Raw genomic sequence first — 27,862 nt, forward strand, 5'->3', positions numbered from 1 at the left:
CTGCCCCCCTGGCCTGGCACCGCCTCCCTGCTCCCTGCCTGCTGAGGAGCTTGCCCGTGCATATTACATGGCCTTCAAAGTCAGGAGGAGCGCCAAGAGTCATTGGGACACCTGCAGGAATTTATTGCAGAAATGCTAAAGGGTGTGACGTAGGGATGTGAGCATCTCTGCAGACTGGTGGGGGAGGCTGGGAAGTGGCCCTTGGCTGGAGCGCAAGTCCTGGTTAGCCCTGCAGGGGCCACTGAGGTGGGCAAGGCACCACAGCAGGGGCAACACAGAGGCTGGAATGTCGGCCCTCGCGCACCCCGCTTTTAGGTGGAGTAGCGAAGCAACAGGAAACAGCTTCTGAACCCCGGAAAGCAACTGACAAAACCCCAGCCTCAGAGGACTGAGACAGGAATCGTCTCTTTGCGGAGAATTTGCGACGTGCCAGGAAAGGAAAGCCGGGCTGCGGGCCTGGGATGGAGTGTGCCGGTCCCCACACGTGGGGAGAGGCTCGGGCTCCGTGTTTCCTGTCGGTGTGGAGCGACCCCGTCTCCCGGTGTCCGTCACCCAGAGAGGGTCAGCTGCTGCCCGCCTTCCCCAGATGCTTGGGAATCTGCGGAGGACGGTACAGTGTGCTTTGTAAAGAAACGCAAAACCACCGCCACCCCCATTCGCTGTCAACGGGGCAGGGCGTGTTGGGGGTGCTGGGGTCCTGGCCGGGAGTTGGGAGCTCAGGAAGTCCCTCAGCCTCTCCGAGCTGTCACCCAGGTCTGTGACACCTGCTTTTGGCTGCCGGGAGCCACTGAAAAGCCCACAGCCCTGCTCAACGCCCGGGGGAGCTCGCTCAGGGCTGGAGCAGTCAGGGCAGCGACGAGGTGGCCGCGCTCCCTGCGGTTACTGAGCTCGCCTTGCACGCCACTGCCTGCCTTCACTCCAGTCTAAGTGTAAATGCCATGATTCGCTGTGTTTTAATAAATAAATTACTTTTATTTTAAATTTTCCAAAATTTACCAGCACTCCACACCCACCAAGCAATGACTGCCTTCCCCACTCCCCTGTGGCTGGTGACTGCTAGTCTACTTTCTGTTTCTACAAATTGGCCATTTCTAGAGATTTCTCGTGACTGGAATCACACAGCATGATCCTCGGTCGCACGACTGTTTCACTCAGCATTGTGCTGTCACGTCTCACCCGCATGGCAGGGTGTCTCAGAACTCCATCCCCTCTCACAGCCGACCGATGCCACGTTTTGTCGATCCTTTCCCCTTGCTGATGGGCACTGGAGCAGCTTTCTCCTTTGGGGATAATGTTATTTATGAATAAGGCCGCTGTGGACGCTGGTGTCCATGTGGTGCCCGAGCCCCTGCTTGCAGTTCTGTTGGGTACGTTCCCCGGGGGGCACTGCCGGGCCATGTGGCGATTCTGTCTGTCACTCTTTGAGGAGCCGCCTGCTGCTTTCCACGGTGGCCGCACCATTTCACATCCCCATCTTAGCTGGGTTTTGCAGCCAAGGAAGCGGAGGTTCAGAGATGAAGTCACGCGGTGGGGCGTGCGGAGCTTGGGCTTGCCCGAGAGTTGCAGACGAAAGGTTCCCGAGGCGCCGTGGCAGCTGCCTGCTCACCTGGATTTCCTGCCAGGGCCGACTTGGGTCAGGCAGGGAAGGGCCCCAAGCGTGGCCTGACCCCCGGGTGGCAGGGCCACCTCACCCTCCCGATCCACCGCCTGTTGCCATGGTCCTGCCAGCTGTCCTCTGACTCCACGGCTGCTGGCCTGGAAGCTTCCAGAATCTGGGGGAGGCATGGGCCCAGCTCTCCCTCCGTGTTTCTGGCATGAGCAAGGCCCTGGGGGTGAGGGGGTCGGGGGAGGGAGCAGGACGCTGTGACGCAGGCGAGTTGCACGGGTGGTGCGTCTTTGCCGAGTGCCACAGGGAGGCTGTGTGGGGCGGGTGTGAGTGTGTCTTCATGCTCGTGTCAGGGTCTCCTCCTCACCCAGCTTCTCCCCAACTCCCACATCCGGGCCATCAGCAAGGCCCCCACCCTGCCCCACCTCCACGGCCGCCCTCGTCCCTGTCTCTGGCGCCCCCCACCTGGCCTCGCGGCTTCCTGCTGCTCCCCCTCTGCCCACCCCGGTCCCCTCCAGACCCCTCCTGACAAGCAGCCGAGCTCCCCGTAGCACATGCGTCAGGCCTCGTCACCCGAAGATTGTCACTGCCCTTGACAGATCCCATCTACACCGCAGACCCTCACGGCCCCTGTGCTCCTGCCCTGCCCCCTCCCGTCCTCTCACTGCCCCCCTTGCTGGCCCCGCTAACCCCCGCTGGCCCCACTTTTGTTCCTTGAGCACAAGAAGGTTTCTCCTGCCTCTGAGCCTTTGCATGTGCTGTTCCCTCTGCCTGGAATTCCTTTCCCCCAACTCTGCATCACTGACTGTTTCTCAATCTTCAGGTGTCTCTGGCCACCCTTTTCAGTGATGTTTCCCTCCACTTATTCTTAGTTTTACCATAGAATACAGTTTTATTTCTTTCATATAATCTGTGCTAACTTGGATTTATCTTGCTGGTGTATTTATTTGCTCTCATATCGTCTGCCACCTGCTGCCCTCCCATTAGCTCCTGAGCCCCACAAGGGCAGGGAATCTGCTGCTCTGCTCACTGGGGTGTCCTCACTGCCCAGAACAGCGCCTGCTGCACGGAGGGCAGTTCCATCTGGTGCATGTTACGGGAGGCACACAGTGATGGTGGCTTAAATGAAAGAGAGACTTATTTCTCTCACACATAAAATAAACCTAAGATGGGCGGTCCAGTCTGGTGTGGTAGCTCCATAGTCATCGAGGTCCCAGGCTTCTTTTATCTTCCTGCCCAGTTATCCTCATGGCCCACTGTGGCTGCAGGAGTGCTGGACATTGCATTCAAGGCCCAGGGAAGCACACATCCCAGCTGAGCCAGCTCTCCATGGGGGCTCTGCACAGAAGCTCCATTCCACACTCCAACCGACAGCTCATTGGCCACAGCCTCCGCCCATGGCCCTGCCCAGCTGCAAAGGCAGCTGCTCTGAACAGTGTGAGCCTCCTGCCGCTGAGCAAGAAGGGGAGAATGGAGGTTGGGAAGGGAAGAGGTAGTAGGGTTCCATGTCTGTGCTATATCTGGACTACAGGAGTTCACGTTAACTTTGTTGGGTAGATAGATTGAAGGAAGAAAGGAAGGAACAAACGAAGGAACCCGTGAATGAAAAACGTCCCATCTCCATGGTGGCAGTGATTTCTAAAGCATCCGGGCCCCGGAGTCCACACGGAGCCCTGCAGGCTGGGGACAGGGTCCACTGGGATGTGTAAATGCCCCACGTCCCTGGCGCTCCAGGGCTGGGCAGCATCAGGAGGGTGCAGTGAGCTCCAGGGGTTCCCTGGGGCGGCGTTTTGGTTCAACAGCGGACATGGCGGCCTCGGTGTGCCGGGCTGCTCCGCACTGGCGCTGGAAGCGACTGGAGAGATGCAGGTTAATGTCTTCAGGTCCACGGGCAGTGGGGCTGGTGGGGGACGGCAGTAAAGGAAAGTGTGTGACGTCGGGACTCGGGGCTCCTGGCTGGGACACAGGAGGTGCCCGCAGCCTGCGTGGTGAGCCGAGTGTGCCTGGGAACCAGCACCCTCCCCGGGTGGCCGGTGGGGGCCAGCAGCCCCGATGGAGAACCATGTCCTGTAGAAACGCTTCATTGGCTCTGTGGGGCGCTGCTGTCATCTCTTAAAGCAGGGGCAGCTTTAGCAGAGGGTTTGTTAGCTCCGCCTTGGAATCACAGGTGCCAGCTGTTCCCTTGTGGGCACCTGTGCTGGGTGGAGGGGCCTCCTGGTCGACCAGGAGGGGAGACGGACGGGCCGGCGGAGGTGGGGGCAGGAGGGGGCGCTGCCTGAGCAGAAGCTCGGGGGGGAAACAGCGTTTGAGGAGGAAAGGGGCCGACAGGTGCGACTGGGCAGGGAGCTGGAGGGGACGCCTGGGGCCAGGCCCACGGCGGGGGCTGTGACGTTTTTCTGCAGAGGGTCAGATGGCCTTGGTGCCAGGGAGTGGGCGGTGGGAAGTAGCAACATGATTTTAATTTTTGACATTTTTAACGAGGGAGCTATCTACGCGGTAAAAATTAAAACCATACATCTCTCCCCCACCCCAGTCCCTCTTCCCAGAGGCAGCTGCTGTCCCTGGTTTGATTTCCAACCACTCAGAAGCGTGTTTTTCCACAGATAGTAATAAGCGCGCGGCGACTGGCACACACCAGCCTTGGTTTGTTGAGCGGTTTCCGCCTTCCTGCCCGGCACCGAGCCCGTCACACGGAGCGAGTCCCTTATTCCGCCGCCCCGAGAGGGAGGTCGGGCAAAGCGCTCTCCTCGGCAACACGGGCAGATCCATCAACAAGATGGTTAAAAAAAGTCATAAAAAATGATTTGTCCCTGCTTCCGGCATTGTACTTTAACCTAAAACATACCAATGGGCATTTATTTGACCATATTTGATGTGAGATCAAGGACGTTCTTTGAGAAAGGAGCTGTCACCTGGATGTGTTTCTTGCGTGGACAAGTACTTGATGCACCTTCTGCCATCTCTAGCACTGACTTTGTTGAAGAGGAGGGAGAATTTACAAGCCCTTGGGGTGATCTGAGTGTAGACCCTTCCAGGTTTTGAAGCACTGCTCTCCGCCCCATCTTTCACATTGACGCCCCCCACTCTGTGCAGTATTTTTAGCAGCTGGCCTTTATTGACTCTTTCCAAGGCTTAGTTTCATAGAAATATCACTTTCTTTTTGCATTCATACTTAATTATTTAATCAGTGTGCATGAGGTTAACTAAATAACCTAATTACAGTTACCAGTACACCTGGTACAGGTAGGTTTGGGAGCAGAGGCACCCCAGGGCCCGACGGGCGTACAAGCAGCTGGTGAGGACAGAAGTGCGCCGGGGGCAGGGCTGGGGTTTCCAGGAGAACCGCAGAGCAGTGGCTATTCGGGGTGCCCTATGAAGGGAGGTGACTTGCAACAGGGTCTCAGGTGGAGTTATCTTCATTTATAGATAAGGAGACTGTCGATCGGGTTATACCAGAAAAGCAAATCCAGGAGGAGATTTGTGTATATTAAGAGATAATTGCAAAGAATTGGCTGCCGTGGCTGGGGGACCGGCTGGACAAGTCTGAAATCCAGGGGCAGGCGGGGACTCGGAGACCACTGTCCACAGGCGGAATTTCTCCTTCAGGGCGTTCTCAGGGCCTCCTGGGGGATGCTCAGCCGGCCTGTCCGGGTCACCCAGGACAGTCCCTTTGCCTCACGTCGGCCTATCGTGAGGCTGGTCCATCTGCAGAACCCCTCCTCAGCTGCGTCAAGAGCCCGGCCTCGGCGACCAGCAAACTGACCATCTCTGACAAAGGCACCAGGAATTCATGGCCAGGTCCGAGGTCCCACAGGGGATTCCCGGAGAAGCCAGAATTCGAGACTGAACTTGGCGCCCAGGATCTCACCTACAGCACACCCTTGCATTTGTGATGCTCACTTGTTTACCCTTCTGTTACTGACACGGCACAGCTGGGCGATCCCTCCGTGGAGGGCCGATGTGGATACGCTTGGGTCTTTTCCCAACTGTGCCGAATGCCATCACCAGGTGACCATCGTTTCTTTGTCCGTGGCCCTCCACAGGTGTGTGCTTCTGTGGGCTTGTGTCCGCCCTTGCACTGCAGAAAACATTTTCTTAGAATTGCAACCGGTGGGTCAAAGGGTACGTGACCTTATCATTTTGATGTGTGGCAAAATTTTATCCCTGAGTCTGCCCTCAAAGAGGCCCTGCTGACGTACGGCCCCCCTCGACCACGCACGCCAGCAGTGAATGTCCCAACTCCTGGCCTCCCCCGGTCGGGCAGTGTGCCGGTTTGAAACTGTTGTGGGCCCCAGGAGAGCCGTGATGTTTCAGTCCACTGCTGTTGGGTGGAACCTTTCGATTGAGTGTTTCCATGGAGATGTGACTCACCCAACTGTGGGCGAGACCTTTGATTAGATTGTTTTCATGGAGATGCGATCTCACCCGTTCTGGGTGTATCTTAATTAGATCACTGGAGTCCTTTAGGAGAGCTTACAGAGAAGGAGCTCAGAGAAGCTGAGAGAGACATTCTGGAGAGAAGCGAAGATATATAAATCAGAGTTTGCCCCTAAGAGACAACACAGACACACTTGGAGATGCTGGGAGACGTAGACAGAAGGATGTTTGGAGATGCTAAGCTAAGATATGAAGCCCAGAGTTTCTCCAGAGAAGGTAAGAGAGGACCCCCAGATGCTTAGAGAGAAATGCCCATGAGAGCCAAGCAGAGAGCTGAGAGAAGCTGAGAGAGACAGAAGCCCAGAGATGTTTTGGAGAAAGCCATTTGGAAACTGGAACCTGGGAGCAAAGGACCAGCAGATGCCAACCACGTGCCTTCCCAGCGGACAGAGGAGTTCTGGATGCCATTGGCCTTTCCTCAGTGAAGGTGTCCTCTTTTTGATGCCTTAGTTTCGACACTTTTTTGGCCTTAGAACTGTAAATTTGCAACCTAATAATGCTCCTTTATAAAAGCCAATCCATTTCTGGTATTTTCTGTAACAGCATCTCTAGCAAACCACAACAGGCAGGTCAACAGCAGAGCCCTGTTTTGTGGTTGTTCTTTTGATGAGGTCTGTGAGTGATGACGGGCTTTGGACTCTCTGAAACCCACCCCAACTGCAGCCAATTCCACAAACAAAGGTGAGGGGCTCCTGTGTGCCCAGCCCATGCCCCACCTGGAGCCAATGCCCCGTCCACTTATCTGGGGTGTGCGAGCTGCCCTCGTGGGGTCTCGGGTGCCTGCAGGCTCTGTGCCTCGCCCTGGGGTTTGCACACTCATGGGCTGGCTTCTTGGCTCGCAGTGAAGCTGTGGTGTTTGTGCAGGCGTGCTTCCGGCTGGCTCGGGGGCAGCTTGTGCAAGGCTGCCTGGTGATGGCTAAAACCTGTCTTCGAGCTCAGGTTCCTTGACATCAACCTGGTGTCCTCACCTTGTTTCCTTTGTTTATTCATTCACTGGTACACTGAGTCCTGTGCTGGACTGGGCCTGGTTCTGGGCTCTGAGTACACAGCCTGGAATCCTACTGACGTGGTTCTCACCGCCAGAGTGTTTGTTTCGAGTCTGGGGTGGGGGCGGGCAGGGCACAGAATGAACACACACATAAATTGAGGCTGTGGAGACCACAAAGCAAACAAATGTGATGGAGAGCGACTAGCACAGAGAGAGCTTGGTTACTTCAGCTAGAGTAGTCAGGGTAGGCTTCCTGGAGGGGGAAACATCTGAGCCAGCCCATAGGAAGAGCTGGGGAGCAGCACAGAGATTGGCCCTGAGGTGGGGACACGCTTGGCGTGTCGGTGTCCAAACAGAAGGTGAGTGGGGCGGAGGTGAGGGCCAGGCCACAGGGGCGTTGGCAGGTTTTTGGATGAGCCATTAGTCCCAGCCATCCGTCTTTTGGGGGATTCCATGCTGCGAGGTGGAGGGATCGGGGTCCTGAGTGGATGCTGGGCCCGGTGGGTGAGCAGCTTCCTCGCTGGGTGTCCCTGGTCGGGGCCTTCGTGGGACCGGCCATTCAGCTCTTCTCAGTTGGACCCGAGCTCAGCCCGGCTCAGCCTCGGCGGGACACGGAGGGGCCTGGTGGGGTTGGGGGTGGGGGGCCTCCCTGCAGGGCCTGCACCTTTCCGCAAAGTCCCCTCTCCCCCTCGGCCCCTGGGCCCGGCTCACACTGGCTCCCGCACACCCGCTGCCTCACCCACGGCCTTGGGCACACTCGTGTGCACGCTCTCGTCAGCCCCACCAGGCCGCTCTGCAACTCACACACAGCTTCTGGTCGTGAGTGCAACACACACACACACACACACACACACACACACACACACACACACACCTTCTCGGCTCTCTTCCGCAGTCTACATTCTCCCTTTGCACGGGGGCCTCCGACAGGGCCGGGCGTCACTGTGCGTCGTTCTCCAGGCTTGTCCTCGCCGTGGGAAAGGAGGGAAGAGCCTCTGCCCAGAGGGAGCCTGAAGAGCACTGACCCGGCTTCCGCCCGCTGGGCTTCCCCCCACCCGATTTTCCTTCCCTCCCTCCCTCCTCCCCCGCTGGGGGTTCCTGACCTGGGAGCTCTTTTGTGCTGCCCGAGGGTGCCCCGCGGTGCCAGGCCGGCACACAGACGCGGCGCCGATGGCGGCTGTGACAGTAGCGAGTGCTTGTTCCCTGCCTGGTGTGAACCGTGAACCGAGCCCTGCACCTGCTGCCGCCGCTGTCTCCACCGGGGGAGGCCAGGCCCAAGGGCAGTGGTGGGGGCAGTGGTGGAGGGTCTGCAGGGGCCCTCGGAGCTGGCCTCGTGTCCCGCCTGCCCCAGGGGTCCAGGTCCCTCCTGCAGGATGTGGGTCCCCAAGGCACCGTGGGCAGGGGCTTGGCCCAGAAAGCCTCTCATGGGCACCTCTTGTGCCCCCTGCAGTGGCTGGGGGTAGGAGATGCAGGGCGGTTCAAGACCTTGGGAAGCCCCTGGTCTGGTGGCAACAGAAGGGCCCCTAACTACACCCAGGGGCTTCCCAGAGCCGGTGGGGTGGCCAAGCCAGGGTCAGGGGACTTACACCAGCCGTGTTCTGGGGGCCTGGGAAAGCTCAGGGAGGCCTTTTGGATTTTCACAGCGGCCAGGGCTCCCCTGCATTTCGTGGGTCCCCTCAGGGCCAGTGTCTGCCGTGGAAAGGCACCCCCCCCCCAGTGAGCATGTCCCCCCCAGTGAGCGAGCATGTCCCCCCCCCCCAGCGAGTGTGTCTCCTCCGGTGAGTGTGTACCCCCCAGCAAGCGTGTTTCCCCCCTGGTGAGTGTGTCCCCCCCAGCAAGCGTGTTCCCCCCAGCGAGCATGCCTCCTGCCCGATACTCATGTGGGTTGAAAGCCTCCTTGTGGCCTCCAAGCCCAAACCCAGCTGCACCGGACGTGGGCACCGGGTGTGTGGCCGAGCTTGACCACAGACTGTGGCTTCCAGGAGCGAGCCACCCAGTACGTGGCCAGAAGAGGGCCCTTAGCCTCGGTCGGAACTTTGCCAAGAGTCGGTGGCATTTCGGGGACAGCCCTGTGGCTGCGTCACTCGGCAGTCGGGGTGGCGCGTGTGCCGCCCGCGGTCGGCCTGCGTTGGTGGCTGACGCCGTCACAGTGACTTTGTATCTCGGGTGTCATCTTGTGCGAGTGTGTCTGGAACTAATGTGCTGATGTACATGTTATCTGATTTAAAATCACTTTCCTTTCCCTCCTCTGCCTTACGGATTGGGAGAGATGTTGAATATTTTAGCTGTGTGGGGGGGGGGGGGGCTTGCAGAAAGCGGGGTTTGATCTCAGGCCGTCGGGAACCCTGAGTTAGGACGAGGCCACCTCTGCCCAAGGGGACGGCAAGAGCAGCCGCCGAGGCAGAAGGAGCTCCCCGGCCCGTGTGCTGAGCCACGCTGGGCGCGGGGTCTGGGGCGAAGTTGGAAGTGGAGCCCAGGAGTCACTGGGGGTGACTGTTTGGAAAGGTCAGCCCACGGCTGTGGGGCAGATTGGAAAGGCAGCGCCAGGGGGTCCCTGCGGAGGCCGTCACAGTCACCGGGCAGGGCCGGTGGCCTGGTCAGCCTGGGGCCCCCGGGGTGGGCTCTGGGGCGGGGGGCGGATGAGGACCTGGCCCAGGGAAATCGACTGGGGCTGGGTGCGAGGAGCACGGGGCCCAGGGCACTGCCCGGGCATGGGGTGACGGATCGCACAGTGGCTGGCGATTCGGACGTGAGGATGCTGGGCGTGGCGCAAGCACGCGGTGGCCGGGGCAGGCCATGGGAGGCCAGCTTGGACCCACGGGCTTCGAAGTGTGGGTCATGCTCTTGCCAGGGTCCAGCAAGCTGGGGCCGCAGGATGAAGTGCTGGGGCTCGGGCCCAGGTGTGGGGGCAGCCAGGGACCCCCAGGGGAGCCCTCAACGGGCTGATAAAGCCCACTGCAGGGTCACTGCGAGGACAGAAGGCAGCGAGAAGGGCCGGGTGCTGCTGGCCCTGAAGTGGACAAGCTCATAGCCTGGAGCAGGTCGGCCCCTGCTGGGCACCCGTCCCTCAGCCTCCTTCCTCTCCTCAGCCAGGCCCCATCTGAGGCCTGACCCTCTCCTCTCCCTCCTCCCCGCCCTCTTCCCCTCCCTCCTCCCTGCCTTTCTCCCCTCCCTCCTCCCTCTTCCCCTCCCTCCTCCCCTCCCTCCTACCCTCCCTCCTCCCTTCCCTCCTCTCCACCCTCCTCTTCCCCCAGACCCCTCTCCCTGGCTGCCTGGGGCCCCCACGTCCTGCCGCCTCCTCCCTGACAGACAGTGGGCGCCCAGAGGCAGCTGAGGACCTGCCCCGTCTGGAGCAGCGACTCTGGTGAACGGGCGCAGAGAAGCCGCTGAGCTGGGGGATCCCCGTCTCCAGGCGGGGGCTGCTGTGTTTCCTGGTGACTCAAGGCTGGCGGTGGAGCCAGCAGCCTTCCCCGGGGACAGCCTCCCAAAATAGCCCCGGCATCCCCGTGGGTGTGGAGCCGTCTGTTTCCCGTGGCAGCGTCTCTCCTTGTCTGGAAGGAACCACGTCTCCGTTCTCGCTCGGCTCCGGGGAGGTGTCAGGCGCGTGTGCACCTCGGCCGTGGCGGCTGGTCTGGGGCCCGTGGAGGCCCTGGGGTGTGCACAGTGGGAAGGGCCGGCAGCCTGGGGACTGGTCTGCGGGGAGCAGGGAGCTGGGGCCACACTGCCCCTGACCCCAGGCCCCCACCAGCCGAGTCACCTGCTCCGTCTGCAGCCCCGAAAGCTGTGACTGCTGATGGGGGTCCCGCGAGGAGGCGGCGCTTGTGGTCAGATCCGGAGCCTTCCCCGCGTCGGCCGTGGCCCTGGGCTCGGGGCTCTGCGTCGTCTCGTTGAAGCCTCTCAGTGGTCCCGAGTCCTTTTCCCGGGAGAGAAAAGGGAAGACGGGAGGGAGCGGGTATCTCGCCCCCGGCCCGAGGCTAGAAGGGGACCCGCCGAGCCTGGCGCTCTTGGGTGAGTCCAGCTCTCACCTCTGAGGAACCTTCTTGCTGGCAGAGCGCTCGTCGGGGGGGACGGGGAATACACCTGGAGCCTCCCCCCAGGAAGCAGGCGGCCTGGCCAGAGACGGGGGCTGAGACCGAGAGCCGGCCGGAGGGTCGGTGTCGCGGCGGCTGATTGCACCCGGGGGCTTCCGAGGCTGTCGGTCGGTATTAACTGGTCGGGATCTGAAGGCCCCGGGACGGCAGCGGCACCCAGCGGGGGGAGCAGGGAGGAGGTGCCGGAGCGTGTTCGCGGTGGGGATGGTCCCGGGGAGTAGGTGTGTCGGGCGGCACCAGGCTTCGGACCCCATCTGAACCCTCCGACCTCCTGACTCCCCGAGGGGTCGGCCTGGTGGAAACCCCACTCGACAGGGAGGAAAGTGAGGCTCGGGGCCGTTAGGGGCTCCAGAATCACCCGGGGGCAGAGGTGACAGGGCCGGGATCCGGTCCCAGCAACCCGACTATGCTCAGCAGTCTGACAGAGGAGTGGCCCCCACGGGCCCAGAGTGCGACTGCACCCCAGAACGTGATGCCACAAGTTGTCCTGGTGCTTTTACTAACTGTCATTTTAGGACCTTGGTTTGGGGATTTTGTTGTCTTTCTAGGTACTCATCACTGGTTTTGGGTATCGGAGGAGCTGGGTAAGGGGCAGGGAGGGCCCCCAGTGGGTGAGGGCTTGGGCTCTGGGGTAGAAAGAGCTGGGCTTGGCTTTCCTCTCCATCATTGATGAGCCGAGTGATCCCAAAGATGGCCTGTCTGACCCTCAGTCTCCTTGTCTATAGAACGGGCACACTGATGGCACTCAGATGAGCTGAGCTACCCCAAAGACAGCCTCTGTGACCCTCAGTCTCCTCATCTATAGAATGGGTGCGCTAAAAGCACCCATCTCATAGTTGTGAGGAGGACTGAGTAGAAAGTGCTTGCCACGAGCCTAGCACATTGTGAGAGGGGTGAAGGTGTGCCCCTCGTGGGTGTGAGGGTGATGATGAAGATTGTGATTATTATGACTCGGTTTCCCACCTAGCAGTTGAGGGGTTGTTGGCCTGGACATGACAGGTTACAGAATCAGGGCTCACAGGCCTCGTCAGAGCCTTTCGGTACACGTTCCCCGGGGAGTTGTGTCAACTGGGTGCCCCTCGCTCCTAGCCATGTGGACTCCCCAGCACAGCAGGCAGGGGTGGCACAGATGTGGAAAGCACATAAGCGCTGGAGCTGGGGTGCAAGCGCTGCTGGTTGGGGTGCCGTGGCCGGGCCCCGCCTTTGCCCCTGGCTCCCAGCATTGTCCACACGCACAGGTGCCTGGCCGGCTTGCAGCCCGTGACCATCCTCAGGCCGGCCTCTGCCCCTCCCTGCTGCTGAGCAGGGCCTGCCCCCATCACCAGGCCCTTCCCCTTGGGTCCAGTCTGGGGGTCTCGCTAAGCCCTGGGGTGTGTCTGCAGCTGAGCCTGTGAGGGAGGAGAGGCCCCTGGGACAGCTGCTCTCTCTGGGTTTCCCCACGAGGTGATGGGAGCTCCTGGACTCACCCAGGGACATGGCAGAGCCTGTCGTCACACCGTCCTGCACAGATGGTGTGCTCTGCCTGCTGGGTCAGGCACTCTCCCTGTGGGTGCAGGCGTGGGCACCCCATCCTGCAAGGTGTGGACTTGGCTCAGGGAAGGGCAGCCCCGCTCTGGCCCTGGCCCTCATTCACAGGCTGGGAGAGGGCCCTGGGGCACCTTCTGGAAACAGCTGACTGCAGGGTGGGCAGCCCAATGCCTGATCTTTGATCTTTGCTCAAAGGAACCTGCGAACAGCCCACAAAGCGGCCAGGGCAGGGGTGACTGTGGCCCATTCATTGCGTGACCTGTGATGTACAACGTGATAATGATGTCTGGGGGGACTTGTCAAAAAGCGGAAGGGAAAAAATCGCCCAGTGCCCCCGTCCTTGTTGAACCCCCACGCCTTTTCTTCTGGCCCCCGAGTGGTCCTTGTGCACAGGGTTGCCTGGCAGCCTGACTGCTTTGTGACCCCCACGGTCCCCTGTCGTGGGGCTTGTTGAGCAGCCCAGAGTGAGCCCCTGGGAGGAGGTGGTGTCCCCTGCAGCTGCACAGCCGCTGAGGCCATCCTGGGCCTGAGCAGAGGGCGGGGAGCGGTGGCGGGAGGCGGGTGGCCGGGACGGGAGCCTCTGTGTGCTCCCTCCCTGGCGGCGGCACCGGGCAGGTGGACACACACCGAGGCTGCTCCTCCCAGCCGCCACCTGTGCACCCCTGGCCTCGGAGCTCAGGTTCAGAGCTGCTGCCCTCGGGCCTCCGAGCAGCACAGCCACTGTCCACCCATGTCAGGCACTCCCGGGGGCTTGGGCCGCTTCGCCCCTTCCCTGTCTGCTGACCCAGCTCAGTCAGGGACCCGGAGTGGCAGGTCACACAGGTGAGGGACCCAGAGAGGGGTGGGGCATCAGGGAGCCGGGCCAGGGGGCCACGAGGATCTGGAGTGTGGTGCCCCCCGCTCCAGGTCCGGCCAGGTGGGGCTGAGTGGATGAATGGACCCGGAGTGGCAATTCTGCCATTTCTTTAAGAGAAGCTGGAAAAAGATTTTTTTTTTAATGAAAATTCTCAGTTTTGGTCAATATTTCCTTCATTTTCAAATTTAAAAATGATCGCCCAGGCCATGTTGGACCGGCACCGGGATGCCATGAACTTGCCTCTATAGAGCGGTGGGTCTGGGCCAGGCTGGCCCCTGCCTCAGATCCTCTGCCTGCTGCCTCCTGGCTCACCCCGAGGCAGCCCCTGCAGGGCGGAGACCACTCAAGGCCGGGGGGTGGGGGGTGGTGGTGGGGGTGGTGCGCAGACTGGGGAGCCCTCCTGCTCCGTCTCCTGCCCCTGGTCGTGTGCTGGAAATGTGCCCAGCTTGTGCCTGAGCCCTGGCTGGAGGCAGACAAGGGGCACGGAGCCCTGGGGGACACGGAGCCCCAGGGCAGGGCCAGCTTTGGCAGCGGAGCCCGCCCCGAGCCATGCGTGGGTGTGTCCAGTAAGGGGGGGCCTGGCTGCAGTAATAAAGGCCACCCCCCACCCCATCTCGGTGGCTTAATAGAGAGCATCTGACGGAGGAGCCTTTGCCGGTGATCCTGGTCGCCCGGGAGTCTCCTGCGGGGTAGAGTCGCAGCTCCGTGGCTGAGGCCGGAAGGGATGTGCGCTCAGCGCAGCAGCAGTGACGTCGATGCTGATATCCTGTCCCTGTGGCCCTTTGCAGCCTTCCAGCCGCCGACTCCCGACCATTCCAGCAGCCCCTGCAGGGTGGGGGGCAGAGGCTCACCCAGGGAGCTGGAGGCTCAGGAAGGGGAAGGGGGCACGGCAGGTGGCAGAGCTGGGGCTTGAATTCAAGTGCGTGCCGTCGCCGTGACCACAGGGTGCTGTCCAAGGGGCCGCTGGGGCTGACAGCGTGGCTGCTGGTCCTAAGCCCTCTCGGGTCCTGACCGTCAGCTTCTCAGGTCTCTCAGCCCAGAAAGGGTCCCCACCCGCCCCGACCCCTCTCCCCTCTTCTCCAGCCCCCCCGTCCCAGCTCTCGTGGCCCATAGTCAGGAAGTGCCGTGGGACTGGGCAGGCGGCCGGGAGCCCCTAGGGGGGCTGCTGCTCAGGCTGGTCCCCACGGCCCTCTAAAGCCCCAGGGCCATCAGGGGTGACTCCCCTCCCCGCTCGGCCAAGGCCCTGCTCACCGTGTCCAGGGGCCCACGCTGGGGACCTTTTGCTCTCGTTGGGGTCCCGCCGGCTGCTGCTCCTGCCCCCCTCCTGTGGGCGTGGTCAGCGGGACCATGGGGGTGGGATGGGGGCCCCTGCCCCCTCCGCCCCCACCCCCGCACCGCGCTGTCATTTGCTGCCACAATCGGCTTCCTCAGTGGGAGAATCAGAAATAGACCGTGTCTTCGCCAGCCCCGGCGGCGACGCGTCCCTGGCAGCAGCGCCCTGCCGAATCGGGGGCCGGGGAACCCCACTCCGCGTCCACCCCCCTCGAGGCCCCTGGGCGTCCCCTGAGCGCACCCTGCTCCCGCGCCTGGCTTATAGGAGGAAGGAAGGCACGTCCATCCGTCGGTTCCTTCCTTTGTTCCCGCTGCTCGTGGGTCTCCACAGAAGGGGCAGCCCCGGGTCTGCCCTCAGCAGCTCCTGACTGCGGGGCGGCCCTCGTGCGACAAGGCCACCCTTCCCCTGGGCACGGCGCTGCCCCCGGGGCCTGAGGCTCGGCCGCCCGAGCTGCCCTGTGCCTGCCAGGCGCTGCGCTCTCCCTCTCGGCGGGCAGGACCCTCCCGGGCCTCACCGCAGCCACTCACCGCCATCCGCAGGCCCCTGGCCCTCTGCCCTCCCTGCTTCTGGAACCTGCTATGGTTCTGCTTCCAGCCCAGCAGCTCCCGTGTGCCAGGCAGATGGCTTCTGCGGCTTTCCTGCCTCATCTGTGCAGTGGTGCTCTGTCATTGGGGCGCTGGGCCCTGTGTCTTGTGGAACCCCACCCCACCCTGAGAGCTGGGCAAGTGGATGGAATATTGTATTCTTTATGTATTTAGTAAAAAACGTATTGGTTTAGCATCTGCAATGTTCTTACTTTAGAGCCAATATTTTCATCACATGTTGAGCCTTTCCAGGGGCCCCCAACTACCCATGGGCTTGGGGTACCTGTCCTCGGTACCTGACGGGGATTGGGCCCAGAGGACATTTGCCCCTCCTTTGGACGGCAATCTGGAAACCCCACCCATCTGCTTCAAGCAGGAATAAACCCAGTCGGACACTGGGTTGTGTGGGTCCAGCCCCTGCCCCGCCCAGCTGCCCAGGCTCTATGCACACACCCTTGGCCCATGCCCTTCCTCTGCCTCCAGTGCTGTTCCTGCCCCTCCTTGCTTAGTTGACTCACCCTCAGCCTTCAGTCTACACTCAGGTGCTGCCCCATCCGGCTCATCCTGGGCTCACGGTCATGCTCTCAAGCTCCGCCCGTTTTTCCTGCCAGGCGCTGCATGATTGTCTGGGTGACTATGGAACCGGTGTCCGTCCCCTATCAGCCTGTGAGCTCCACGAAGGCAGGGCCGGGTCTGACCTCTCACCGTGGCCTCCGCGGGCCGGGCATGTGGTCGGTTCTCCACAGACGTCCGAGGGAGGAGGACAGGGCGAGCCCAGAGGCAGAGGCTCACAGTCTGATGGAGGACATCGCCTGGGCCAGCCGTCTTCCTGGTTAGGGCACAGCCGGGTGGAAACTCTGGCCTTGCCAACCAAAGCCCTATTGGGTTGGCAGCAGTGTCCTCGGAGCCTCTGCCCCCCTCTGCCTGGTGACTGGGGACCCTTGCTCAACTCAGCAGCCCCCCTTCTGGTCAGAGCTCACAGGGAAGGGGCGAGGGGCTGCTCGCGATGTCTGGGGCGGGGTCTCCTGGGCAGCCGGGGGTTCTTGGGCTCTCCCTGGGGAGAGGGCTTGTGAGCTGCCCCTTGCGCTCTCCCCATCTAGGAAGGCTCGGGTCTGCTAAGGAACTGGCCCTCGCTGCCCAGTGCTGACGGGGAGACCCCTCAGGGCGTCAGCTCAGGTCTCCAAGCCCAGGGTTTCTACTCTCTCTCGGGACTTTTGCACCTCTGCTCTGGAACGGGGGCGTACATCTCGGTATTTTTAAAAAACGCTTCCCTGCAATTCCACAGATGTTTGCTGAGAAGCTAATAGTGACGATGATCACGATCGTGACGGTAGTGGTGTCAGAGCACGGGCAGTGGGTGACGCGGATGGTGCAGTAATCACGTGTCAGGCCTGCAGCTGCAGGTCCCCCAGGCGTCATCTCGCGCAACACCTGCCTCACGCCTGGGAAGTGGGGGCTGCTGGCGTCCCCCGTTTACAGCGAGTCCAAGGTTTGCGCAAAGCCACAAGGTCAGTTAGTGCTGGGGGCGGGCGTGAGCCGGCCCACACCTGAAGCTGAGCTTCCTGGAAGGCCCCGCGTGGGTGCCAGGTGGCCGTCCCGGCTGCACCGCCTGTGCCGGCCCCTGGTGCAGAGGACAGCGGGGGAGAGGAGGCAGACGAGGGGCGCACAGGCCGTTCCTTCCGTGCCGTCACCCCGGGGTGAGCGGAGGCAGACCCTCGGCTGGCCCAGGCGGCTGTGCGGGGGGCTCCTGGCCCTGGAGGATGGGGCCACGGGCTGCGGGAGGAAGTTCCAGGCCACAAGGGGCAGGAGCGATCCGCTGATTTGGAGGACAAAGTCTTGCTTGGTTCGCTTTGCTGAAGGAAGACTTTGCTTCTGTAAATATCAGAGAAAAAGTGAATTGAAGGTGAGAAACATGAAATCCAGAAAAGTTTTTGAAAAGTATAGCCCCATTGCCCTTTGCTCAAAGACATCCTTGCAACGAGATGATGGTGCTAATAGCTAATGTCTCTTGAGAAATGACTATATGCGAGCAAGCATCATTATAAACGTTTTTGTGCATGATCTCGTTTAATTCTTGCAACTCCACGAAGAAAATCTACGTGCATCCTCATTTTCGATGAGAAAGACCTGGCTCAGAGAAGTTAGGTGACCTGCCTAAAGGCACAAAGTTAGGAAATGACAAGTCTCAAACTCGGGTCTCAAAGATTGGTCTTCTTTGCTGCAAAGCCCACCCCGACACCACTGCCACGCCGTCTGCCTGGACCCCAGACCTGTCCTTGGGGGTGACCCAGGGCTAGCTGTGGCACCGCCCTGCTTGAGAGCCTTCCGTGGCTCCCAACTACCCACAAGGTAAAGGCCAGTCACTAGGCCTGACTTTCAAGGCCCTCCAGGCTCCCCATTGCTCCTGCTCATGTCCCCTCGGTACCCTCTGATTTCCCGAGGATTTCTCTTTTCGCCTTGCTCTGTCGCCACGTCCTTGCACGTGCTGCTTCCACCTCTGTTTCAGATCCTCCACACATCTCAGAAGTTCCCTCTTCCATGAAGCCTTCCCTGATCGCTCTTACCCCCTCATCCCCAATCTTCACGCTCAGCCTGTAAGCAGTCAAGAGACCACGGGCTCTAGAGAGATGCTCTCTCTATAGATCTTCCCATGGCTGGCACCTTCCCTTCCTTCAGGCCTCAGGGGAAATGGCATCTCCTGTCCCTGTCCAGTGACACATTTCTCATGGCCTCAGTTTTGTTTCCTTCACAGAGCTGACCGCTCTCTCAGATGAGCCAGTTTGTTTGTTCACCTTCCCCGTGTAGACTGGAGCTTCCCAGAGGCAGGGTCTTGGTGTAGCTCGTTGGCTGCTGTATCCTGGGCTCAGACCCGTGCCTGGTGGTGCCCAGTCACTGTTCCGCGACCGTTTACTGAACGACTGAATGGCTGGCGTCCGCGTTCTGACCGGGCTGCAGGGGACAGCATCACCTGGGAGAGATCAGGGATGCTCTTTGGCCTGAGTCCCTGCCAGGGGGTTGTCGGGGGGCGGGTTCCCGTCTCACCAGACCTGGAGGCAGGATGGAACAACTGCCCACAGAGCCAGGAGACATAAAAGCCCCCGCGGGGAACCCGGCAGCAAACTGTCACGTTTAAGGGAGGAGGAGGATCAGCCAGCGATGGGGACGCCCAGGGCTTTGTGCTGGGGCAGGGGTTATAAATAGAAGCCAGACATTTCTGGAGGCAGCGTCCTCCTTGGGGCAAAGTGTCAGGACCCCAAATTCTGGGCATTCAAATGCTCCCTGCAGTGGCTGAAGGATCCGGAAGTGGGAAGGTTTCTGGCTGGGACCCAAGGACAGCATTATTTTAGTTACAAAAATAATCGGAGCTTAGCATTAATTTTGGCTAACGCCACCTCCCTGTCCTGACAACCCTTCTCTTTATTTGTGTGGTTTTGTTTTTTGATTTTTGCTGTGTTTTGTTCTGTTGGCGGCATCCTCCAGCTCCCTCGCTGAGCAACCGTTTGAAAAGGAAGTCACCATTTGTCTTCGCATCCCGGGCGCCGGCGGCCGGGAGGGGCCTGCGAGGGGTGGGCTGGGCGCGGCTCCCGCTCCCCGGAGGTCATTCCCGCTTCCGCGCGGGGCTGCGGGCGGGGACTCCCTGCCCTGATCGGGCTCCCGCAGGCGCTCCCCTGCTGGCGAGAGGAGCTCGGCCCAGCTGCAGAGGGCGGAGGGGGTGCGCGCGCCGGGCGCGTCCTGGCCGGGGCCGGTCCCCGATCTCCGCAGGCAGGAGCCCCCAGCCGGCGGGCCCCCCGGACGGCTGCCTGCATGGGTGTCTGCAGCGCCTCAGCACGCGCCGCTGGGCGACCCGTCCACACCTGCCCGGAATGAAGACGTGCGGGTCCGGAGTCGGAGCAAGGACTACCCCGGCGGCTCGGTGTGGGGCTCGGACCTGACGCTGCAGCCAAGGCTCACGCTCTCCCCTCCGGCTTGTGGGGAGGCAGTCTTCAGGGGCGCGCTGCGCCCTCCGACCCTCGCAGACCCCGGGTGGAATTTGCAAGCGGCCACCATGGTGCAAAATGTAATTCTGGTGTTTTTCCGCAGACGGCTGAGCCAGAGACCTGCCGTGGAGGAACTGGAGAGGCGGAACATCTTGAAACGTGAGTAGCTGGCGGTGCCTCCGGAGGTTTTGCCTCACAGGTGCTGAGGACGCTGCAGGCACCCGGGGAGCCGGGCGGAGCGGCTCACTCCCGCTGGTAACGCGCCCCTCCCTGGAAGCCCAGCGCCCCATGGCCCCGCTAACTTTGAGAAGCTGAGGTTTTCTGAGCGCAAGCCTCCAAAGGAAAGTTGATAGACCCAGAAATGTTCCCTTGAAAAAATAGCTCTTCTCCTGGCGTCATTATAGATGTGCCTATCTCAGGGTTATTCAATTAGCCAGCCCTGTGGATCCAAGGGAAATGATCAATATCCTTTCTGCTTGCTGGATTTCAAACAGGTTTTCCTTGGCAGTTTTGGATGGGGGCTCCCAATGGCAGCAGAAGTGACAGGTAAATTTATGCAGGTAAAGTGTCCTGCCAGAGAAGGGCACACCCTCCGAGTTTTACACCTCGGGGGAACCAAGTGGTGACATGGTGGGAAACGTGCCCTGTCGCTCAGAACTTTGAGATCCCTGTGCACCCCCTTGGGTTTCCCCGGTTAGATATAAAGTTATAACTTGTGCTGAAAATAGGTGTCTACAGATAACCTTCCTGTAGAGAACAGTGCTCCATTTCATGGGAGTAATTGCTTGAAGATGTTGGCTGGTGAAGCCCCTGGGAGAGTGTTTCTCTGATGGTTTTATCTAGCTTTTTGGTCAGCAGATTGCAGTTTTTAAAATGTTTCCCAGCAAAAGTGTCTTCTAGGGAGGGGCCTGGATTTTTATCGTTTTTAAATTTTTTTCTCTTATGGGATGAACACCGCAGGCATTCTTGGAGTTGGGTTCTTCATTCTGTGACTATCTTTGTACAGAGAGTTCCGATAGTAGACGGCTGCCCCTTCGTCAGCGGGCAGCCCGCGAAGCCCCTTGCTGGGCTGGCATCTTAACACTAACTGCTGCCCCTTTCTTGACCTCGGTGCCATCATGAGTGGCCTCAAACTCTCTCCTTTATACATTGTTGAACATATTTAACTTAAGAATGGTTCATTTCCTTTTTTAAAACTTAACATATGTTGACTACTGCCCTATGTTAAAATGACATAGGCAGGGTTTAAAGGAAAGCTTTTTTGCATTGATAACAGACTTCATCAAGTAGGCAAGGCAGAGAGAATATTCAGGTTATTTCGGTGACCAAATATTTGAATTTTTAAAAATTAAGTCACTGATTTCTAAAGTTCATCAGTCACAGATGCCACTGGAAGTGGTAGTCCAAACCTGAACCACTACCAGCTCAGGAGCTGGGCAGTGCCAGCCTCCCAGGGCTCCGCGGCCCACACGGGAGGGGAGGCAGGTGGCCCCAGCTCCCTGGAGGCCGTATCTCCTTGGCCTTGTAGCCTCTTCCTGCCACGGTGGGCGGCCAGTTCGTCCCACCGGCGGAGGCTTCTAACTGTTGTGAATCTTTGCAAGTAAACATGAAACTCAGACCAGCGCCTGGTGACTAGGGAGATGGCAGGAGGAGAGCTGGTCCTGCCTGCCTCTCCTTTAGTGCTCAGGGGGAAAGACAAGGATTTCCTCTTCTGTGAACACAGAGCCATTCATTTTTAGCTCTGAAGCTTTCTCGAGCCATGAGTGGGAGCTTCTGAGAATTTCACTACTAGGTTTTGGTGGGTGTTTTGTCTGTTTTGTTTTTTATTTTCCGTGGCAATGAGAAGAAAGTAACCATATTTGGCTCAGCGTGCAATTTCATGCTCACAGGCCCTCCACCTGCTCGACCTCAAGCCGTCCTGCTACACTGCACTTTCTGTTCATCCTCGATTCCTAGAACATCACTGAGTGGGGAAGTCATGACTCACCGTGAGCCTGACTGAGGGTCACTGGGGCTCTGTGTATTCACAGTGCACAGCGTAAGACACGGCGGCCCCTCACCATGTGACGATTTCCACGATGATATTTCTTTGTTAGGCCTGCTCTGTGCCAGGACCATACTCAGTGCTTGTTCCCTCATTTAATCATTACAGCAAATACTGAGTTTTCACTCTTGTCCGCACTTTTCCAGTGAGCAAATTCAACTTCTTAACAAATGAATATTGGCAAGGGGACAGAACTAGAGTCTGGAGTTTGTCTAACTTCATTGTTAGCCCACATAAGAAGCAGGGGGGCATTTTGGGTGGCTTATGGAAAGCTTGTAACTGTCAAAGTTGGTGGAGCCATTTCCAGAAAATGTGGGTGTAAAATGGTTCTGCCGGTGGATCCCTTGTTCTGTCCAAGGCACAGGGTTCCTTAGATGCCATAGCTGAGAGCAGGGGAGAAGTGTCTGGGGCAGGCATCTGAGGCTCACAGACCCATTGCTGAGGAGAGCTGAGAGAAGGCTGGTGGCCTTCGGTGGCCGGGGGATGTGTGTGGTGGGGGTGTTCAGGGAGCTGCTGCCCATAGCTCTGGGCTCACAGTAGGGCTCTGCCAGGCTCTTGTCAAAGATCATCTCCCCAGAGAGCCTGTTTGTGATCATATGACCTTTGTAACGATAACGCCGTTTTTTATGACCCCTCCCCCCCAAAAAAAATCTGATTTTGCTTCAGTTTTTCACATGGAGACTACACTAGGGATTTGTTCATGGCTTGTGGTTAAAATATCTGAAAAATTAGTCTCCTATCATCACTAAATCCTTTGTGGTTGGTCTTATGTGACACACATTTTTTTAATTGTATCTTCAGCTTTCTGATTACAGCTTAAAATGTTTATTGCTTGGTTTAAGAACCAAGCACATTGCAGGGTCTCATTTTCTTTTCTAAAATGAACCAATCTGAGATTAATCTTCCTTTTAAAAAAATTACTGAAAAGTACAGTGACTAATATATTTAATACCCAAAATCCAAATTGCACAAATGTTTGAAATGCATGTTGTAAAGGCAGATAATGTGAAATTAACTGCAAGAAGCAGGATTTCCCTTTTCCAAAACCTAATGGTGTTTCTGGGAGTGCTGACGGTTAAGAAATCGTTTCCTAGGAAGGCTGCTCCATTCAGGTCATAGACCTGAGGCTTTATTTAGCAACAGAGAGCACCAGAAATAGGGTGCCCATTGCCTTGTATTCCAGGGCAAGGCACACATCCTATACTACATGCCAGCACTCTGGTCTCTTTTAACTTCCAAGTGTAGGTGTGAGCACAGCTCGAATGTTGAAAGTCATGACTTGCCAAGCAAACCCATTCTTGATGAGAGACTTGGACTCCTTTAAAAAGCACTGCCATGTAGTGCAGCAGATTCAGCAGCGGAATCCACTGGGTTCATGGGTATGTCTGGATTTAAAGTATACTATGAACATATCAATTCCAGACAAGCATGTGTTGCCCAGAACCTCAAGATGGTATTCCCTATCTTATGTAGGTTGACTAAAAAGTGTTCACACTTATGAAATGAAAAAAAAAAAAATTAAAAGCAGTGACAGTGCTATTTATATCCAAATGTGTACATACATTCATTTTCTTATTCTACTACAACTATTTTTGCGTGCCATCTGTATTCCTAGATGTAAATATATGGATAGAGATATAGAGATAGATAGCAAGAAAGAAGAGACAGATACCTGCTTCCTGTTTCCCCTGCAAATAAGTCTGTGACCTCAATGTGTGTGGCTACTTCTCACTTCAGGAGGAGCTGAGGAGAAGGCTGGCTGGGATGATGTCAGAGCGCCCCTTTGTACGAGTGTTTCTGTGTAACACTGAGACGATGATCTCCTAAGCAGTTCCCAGTAAAATGGAGAAAACAGGGAAGTGAGATATGGAAAGAAGAGTGGTCCACAGAGTATCCTTAAGACTCCCCCTTCAGCACCAAAAACTACAGAGAGCTTGCGTACACTTCCCTGCTAACGGGAATAAAAGTCTCAGCCTGCTTTTATTTTGTTTTTATTTTTCACAGAAAGGAATGATCAGACAGAGCAGGAAGAAAGAAGAGAAATCAAACAAAGATTGACAAGAAAGGTACTATGATTCATACATCTTATTTCCTGAATGTGAAAAAAGGTTGTCTAGTGGAAAGCTGCTTGTTTAGTAACCAGGATGGGTAATTACGACAGGACTCCGTGATCTTCAGCAATGACGTACTGGACAATGTGGCGTCAGTTAACTTAGAACATTTGTTCAGCAACAATGAATTGACTTGCCAGTCTACTCCAAAAGCAGTGCCTTTGCCACATCCCAGTGTACTCTAAGCTCTAAGCTCCCCCGAGGAGGAGGTCCTTGCCCAGCACAACAGCAGGTTGGTGTGGCACTGTAACCCACATGACTTTTCCACTTATTTTGGGCGGAAGCCAGATGTGACTGGGCATTTTCTTGAGATCATTACACATATGCCTAAGAAAAGCATACCTGCATATCAGGGTTTTAGTTACCTTTTAGAGTCATCATTTTTGGGCACCTTCGAGTAGAAGGTCCTTGATTGCAAAAAACTTTATTAGCTTCAAAGGTTTATAACTAGGACTCAGGTAGTTAAGTTAAAATTTACTTTGGCAGTATAGGTAGCAACGCTGCAATGGGGCCTACTTTTAAAGCCCTGACCATTTCTGAACTCAAGCGCTCTGGTGTTTGTTCTCCTCCCCTGCATTCTGTAACAATAATGAAATCTGGTCTTGCTAGAAATTAACAGAATATCCTCTTGCACTTGACTCAAGAATACTAGTAGTAGTTAGCCTTATAACTTTACCAGCAATTAAAAAGTAAAACTGTTTAGCTAATGGTACTTGAAAAACAGTAGCTAGTACCATAAGATTTGCTTTCATCTAATTCATCAACCATTCCTTGAGCTGGAGCTACACATAGGACAGTGAGGCTACTGGGAGTGAGTCCTTCTGATGGCGGGATTGTGATTTAAGAGTATATAATAAAGAGTATATAATTTAAGCCCTTCACATTAGAGATCACATGTATTAGGGTTATATTTCAGTTTCAGAGCTTTATATTTACTTCCAGAAGGTAAAATGTGCTGATTGTTTCAAGAAAGCTAGTTTGGCATGTGATACCTAACTATGCTGATCTTTTGTTTTAGCTGAATCAGAGACCTACAGTTGATGAACTAAGAGACAGAAAAATTCTGATACGATTCAGTGATTATGTAGAAGTGGCAAAAGCACAGGACTATGACAGGAGAGCAGACAAACCCTGGACCAGACTTTCAGCGGCAGATAAGGTACAGAGCAGACCTGGCCAAGCTGGTCAGGGGCATGGTGTCGTATAATGAGGGCATTATTCTTAGACAAGGGGACTCATCAGCAATTTAAGGCCATGAGTTGACCAGATATGTGTTTCACAAAGATAATCCTGGGTCAGTATAGGGCAGTGGCCCTACTGAGGGACAGTTTTGCCCCCAGAGGACATCATTTGGCAACATCTGGAGACATTTTTGGTTATCACAATAGAGGTTGCTACTGGCATTTACCGGGCAGAGATCAGGGATGCTGCTCAACATTCTGCGATGCACAGGACAGCCCCTCAGAACAGAGAATTACCTGGTCCCAAAACTCAAGAGTGCTAAGGTTGAGAAACTCTGGTCTGGGAGATTAATTGAAAAGATGCAAGGCTGTCATAAAAGAGACCAGAGGACACATTTAAACAAAGGGAGCTACACTGGGGACAAAGGGGGAGGGAACAGGTCCAGAGGGCCCAGGAAAGCCTGAGCAGGCATGTGAAAGAGGCTCTGGACACTGCATGGTGACAGCCAGTGGGTCACGGAGGCTCACGGTGAAGTAGAGAGAGTTAACATTATCAAGCACTTACGCCATTTTGTACTGAACTCAGCCTTTCATACATTATTGCATTTAATCCTCACAAAAATCACTGTGGAAGAGGTGTAATTATCCCCATTGAACAGATGATTTGGAAAGGCTCAGTGCATAAGTTCTTGGTCATCATCAAATGCTATGGAGGGACAGGATTCAAGCCTAGGGGTATCTGACTCCAAAGAGCCTTTCCATCATACCTTTCTATCTCGAGTGATTTTCAGAACTCTTAATGCCTCTTTAAGAGAAAAATAACACATTCAGCCAATGAATGTGCTGAGTTTGTTAGTTGTTCCTCATTGTTTATATGGTCTGTGTGAACATGTGAGCTAACAACTGTACACGGCTATTGCATCAATTTGGAGAAATACAGACATGTTGCAGTTACACTAACTCTCTTGGTTATTTCTGGTTGATGTGTTCTCAGGATGACAGGGATAAGGGGGGGAAAAACTATCTTTGGTAGCAGCTCTTTCTGAATATGGGAATAATACTCCCGTGAAATTCTTGCTTCAAAGCCTTTCCCTTTCCCAGGGGCTGTGTCTGATATGTTTGTTTCACCTGGCTTCTGGAGGATTTATCTGAGAAGTACACGATGAAAGTGGGTCTTGGGAAGCTGGCGGAGGGCCAGAGTAGAGAGGCCCTACATACTGGGAAGCATCCATGCACGCCCATATTTAATGACAATAAAACATTACTTATCCAATGACACAAAATGTAAACATATGCTGAAATTAGACTGGCTTCTTTCTAATTGCCAAATTCTAAGTTCATGAAAATCTGGATTTTACTCATTTTGGCATTCCTATTTTGTTGGTGTTCTATTTATGTGCTTGATCTATCTGATAGGTATCCTGGGAGATTATTTTCTCACTCCAGCACAGCAAACTAGTTCACTAAAAACCTGTGGCAAATTGGCTATATGTGAGGCCTGGTACTGGCTTGGCAGGGCTATAAAAATTACTAAGGCAGTAAATGCTAAACAAAAGGTGTTTTGTTTTGTTATAAATTGCAAAATAACAGAAGCAAGTATTGGGAATGTTTCTTAATCCATAACCATGACACTAATTTCCTCTGCTAACTTTTTACTTTCCTGAAAAACAATCTCTCTCTCTTTTTTTTTTTTTTTTTTAATTTCAGGCAGCAATTCGTAAAGAACTAAATGAATACAAAAGTAATGAAATGGAGGTACATGCATCAAGCAAGCATTTGACAAGGTCAGATTTCTGTTTGTGTGAATTTCATCACCACATTTAGCACTTAAGCCTTAATTTTTAAAAATCAGAACAGTACTCTTACACCAGGAGATTTTGAGTCTATAAACATATAACCATCTCTAAAAACAAAAACTACAAACATAATTTTACTATAATTTCCTATAGTTTGTTTTCTCAAACAGTTCGTTACTTCTTGTGACTCAACAAAGCCCTGGCCTTTTCTGTATATTTCAACAGTGGTAGGAGCAACTTTAAAACTAAGTTCTAAGTAAGGATTCGAAAAATTTTGTTAGGATACGGGCAGGGCCCCAGGGTTGGGGCCTTTCTGGATCACTTTACTATTTTAACCAGAGCAGCTCCATCATGCTTTACACATTGGACTTCAGAGAAGCTTTTACTAATAGAAAAATTACTTGTGGAAGCTTTTTGGCAATTTTTATTGTTCGATGAATAACTTTGTCTTTTTATCTTTTCTAGATTCCACAGACCATAGAGATTTTCTTCTGAGAAGAATTTGTGTTTAATTTTTGATACCAACACTGAACAGTCATCAGGGGACTTTCCTGAAGTTCAGCTCAATATTACCTGATGTGTTTGTGAAGGAAGCAGGACCACACACACAGGTGAAATCTTTGCTGCACTTACCTGCAAGAGGAGTACCAGAGGACACGTTTCACTCTTTGGTGTCTGAAGAGTGTGACCTGTTGGGGTCAGTTAAGACCCAAAGTAACCCTACCAGAAGAAAACTGTCATTTGCCTTTCAGCCTTGTTTCACATGGTTTCGCAGAATAACTGGGAGCGGGAGATGTGCATGTGCAGGCATACCATTCCAAGGCCTCTGACATAGTGGACATGTGATGCCGTGTCCTTCAGTATTATGTTGAAAAGACATTTTTATTCTGATCAAAATTAATTTGGAAACTCTTTAAGTTTGTGTTATACAAAATGATTTACTGTATTATACTTTTTGTTTTTTTTTTATATAATGTCTAACAAAAAATACAGTTGCAACATTTTGATTCCTGTTAATTTTGTTCTTTAATTAAATGACTACTTATTGCAGGAAATGAACCCAGGCTTTACATTTTCTTGGGATTGGGATGAAACATTTATTAGAACAGGGATCTGTGGAATAAGTCAAATTTTATTACTTTTGAACCACCAGAAGCCAAACACATGAAAGAGAATTCCAATTTCTTATGTCTTAAATTCTGTTCATATATATGAGTTGTACCTTTGAAAATCAAATTATCCTTTTCAAGTTAATTTATATTTGTATATCAGTGAGTATCAAAAAATACATTTAACCTATAAGCAAGCAATAATCTGTTTAAAAAGTCTAC

At 55.5% G+C, this 27,862-nt stretch overlaps 1 protein-coding gene across 4 annotated transcripts in view; it reads left to right on the forward strand.

Annotated features, from left to right (window-relative positions):
- PHACTR3 (phosphatase and actin regulator 3) overlaps nt 1-27,590 on the forward strand; it is a 237,698-nt gene extending 210,108 nt beyond the window's left edge. For all 4 annotated transcript variants that reach the window (XM_037811591.1, XM_037811593.1, XM_037811590.1 and 1 more), the window contains exons 9-13: nt 19,503-19,558; nt 23,448-23,509; nt 24,573-24,713; nt 26,443-26,519; nt 26,997-27,590. In XM_037811591.1, the coding sequence (XP_037667519.1) occupies nt 19,503-19,558; nt 23,448-23,509; nt 24,573-24,713; nt 26,443-26,519; nt 26,997-27,012 (352 nt within the window). In that variant the 3' untranslated portion in view covers nt 27,013-27,590. The remainder of the gene's footprint in view (nt 1-19,502; nt 19,559-23,447; nt 23,510-24,572; nt 24,714-26,442; nt 26,520-26,996) is intronic.
- The last annotated feature ends 272 nt before the right edge of the window (nt 27,591-27,862 follow it).

The sequence above is a fragment of the Choloepus didactylus genome, chromosome 19, assembly GCF_015220235.1.
Source record: "Choloepus didactylus isolate mChoDid1 chromosome 19, mChoDid1.pri, whole genome shotgun sequence".
Classification (NCBI taxonomy): Eukaryota; Metazoa; Chordata; class Mammalia; order Pilosa; family Megalonychidae; genus Choloepus; species Choloepus didactylus.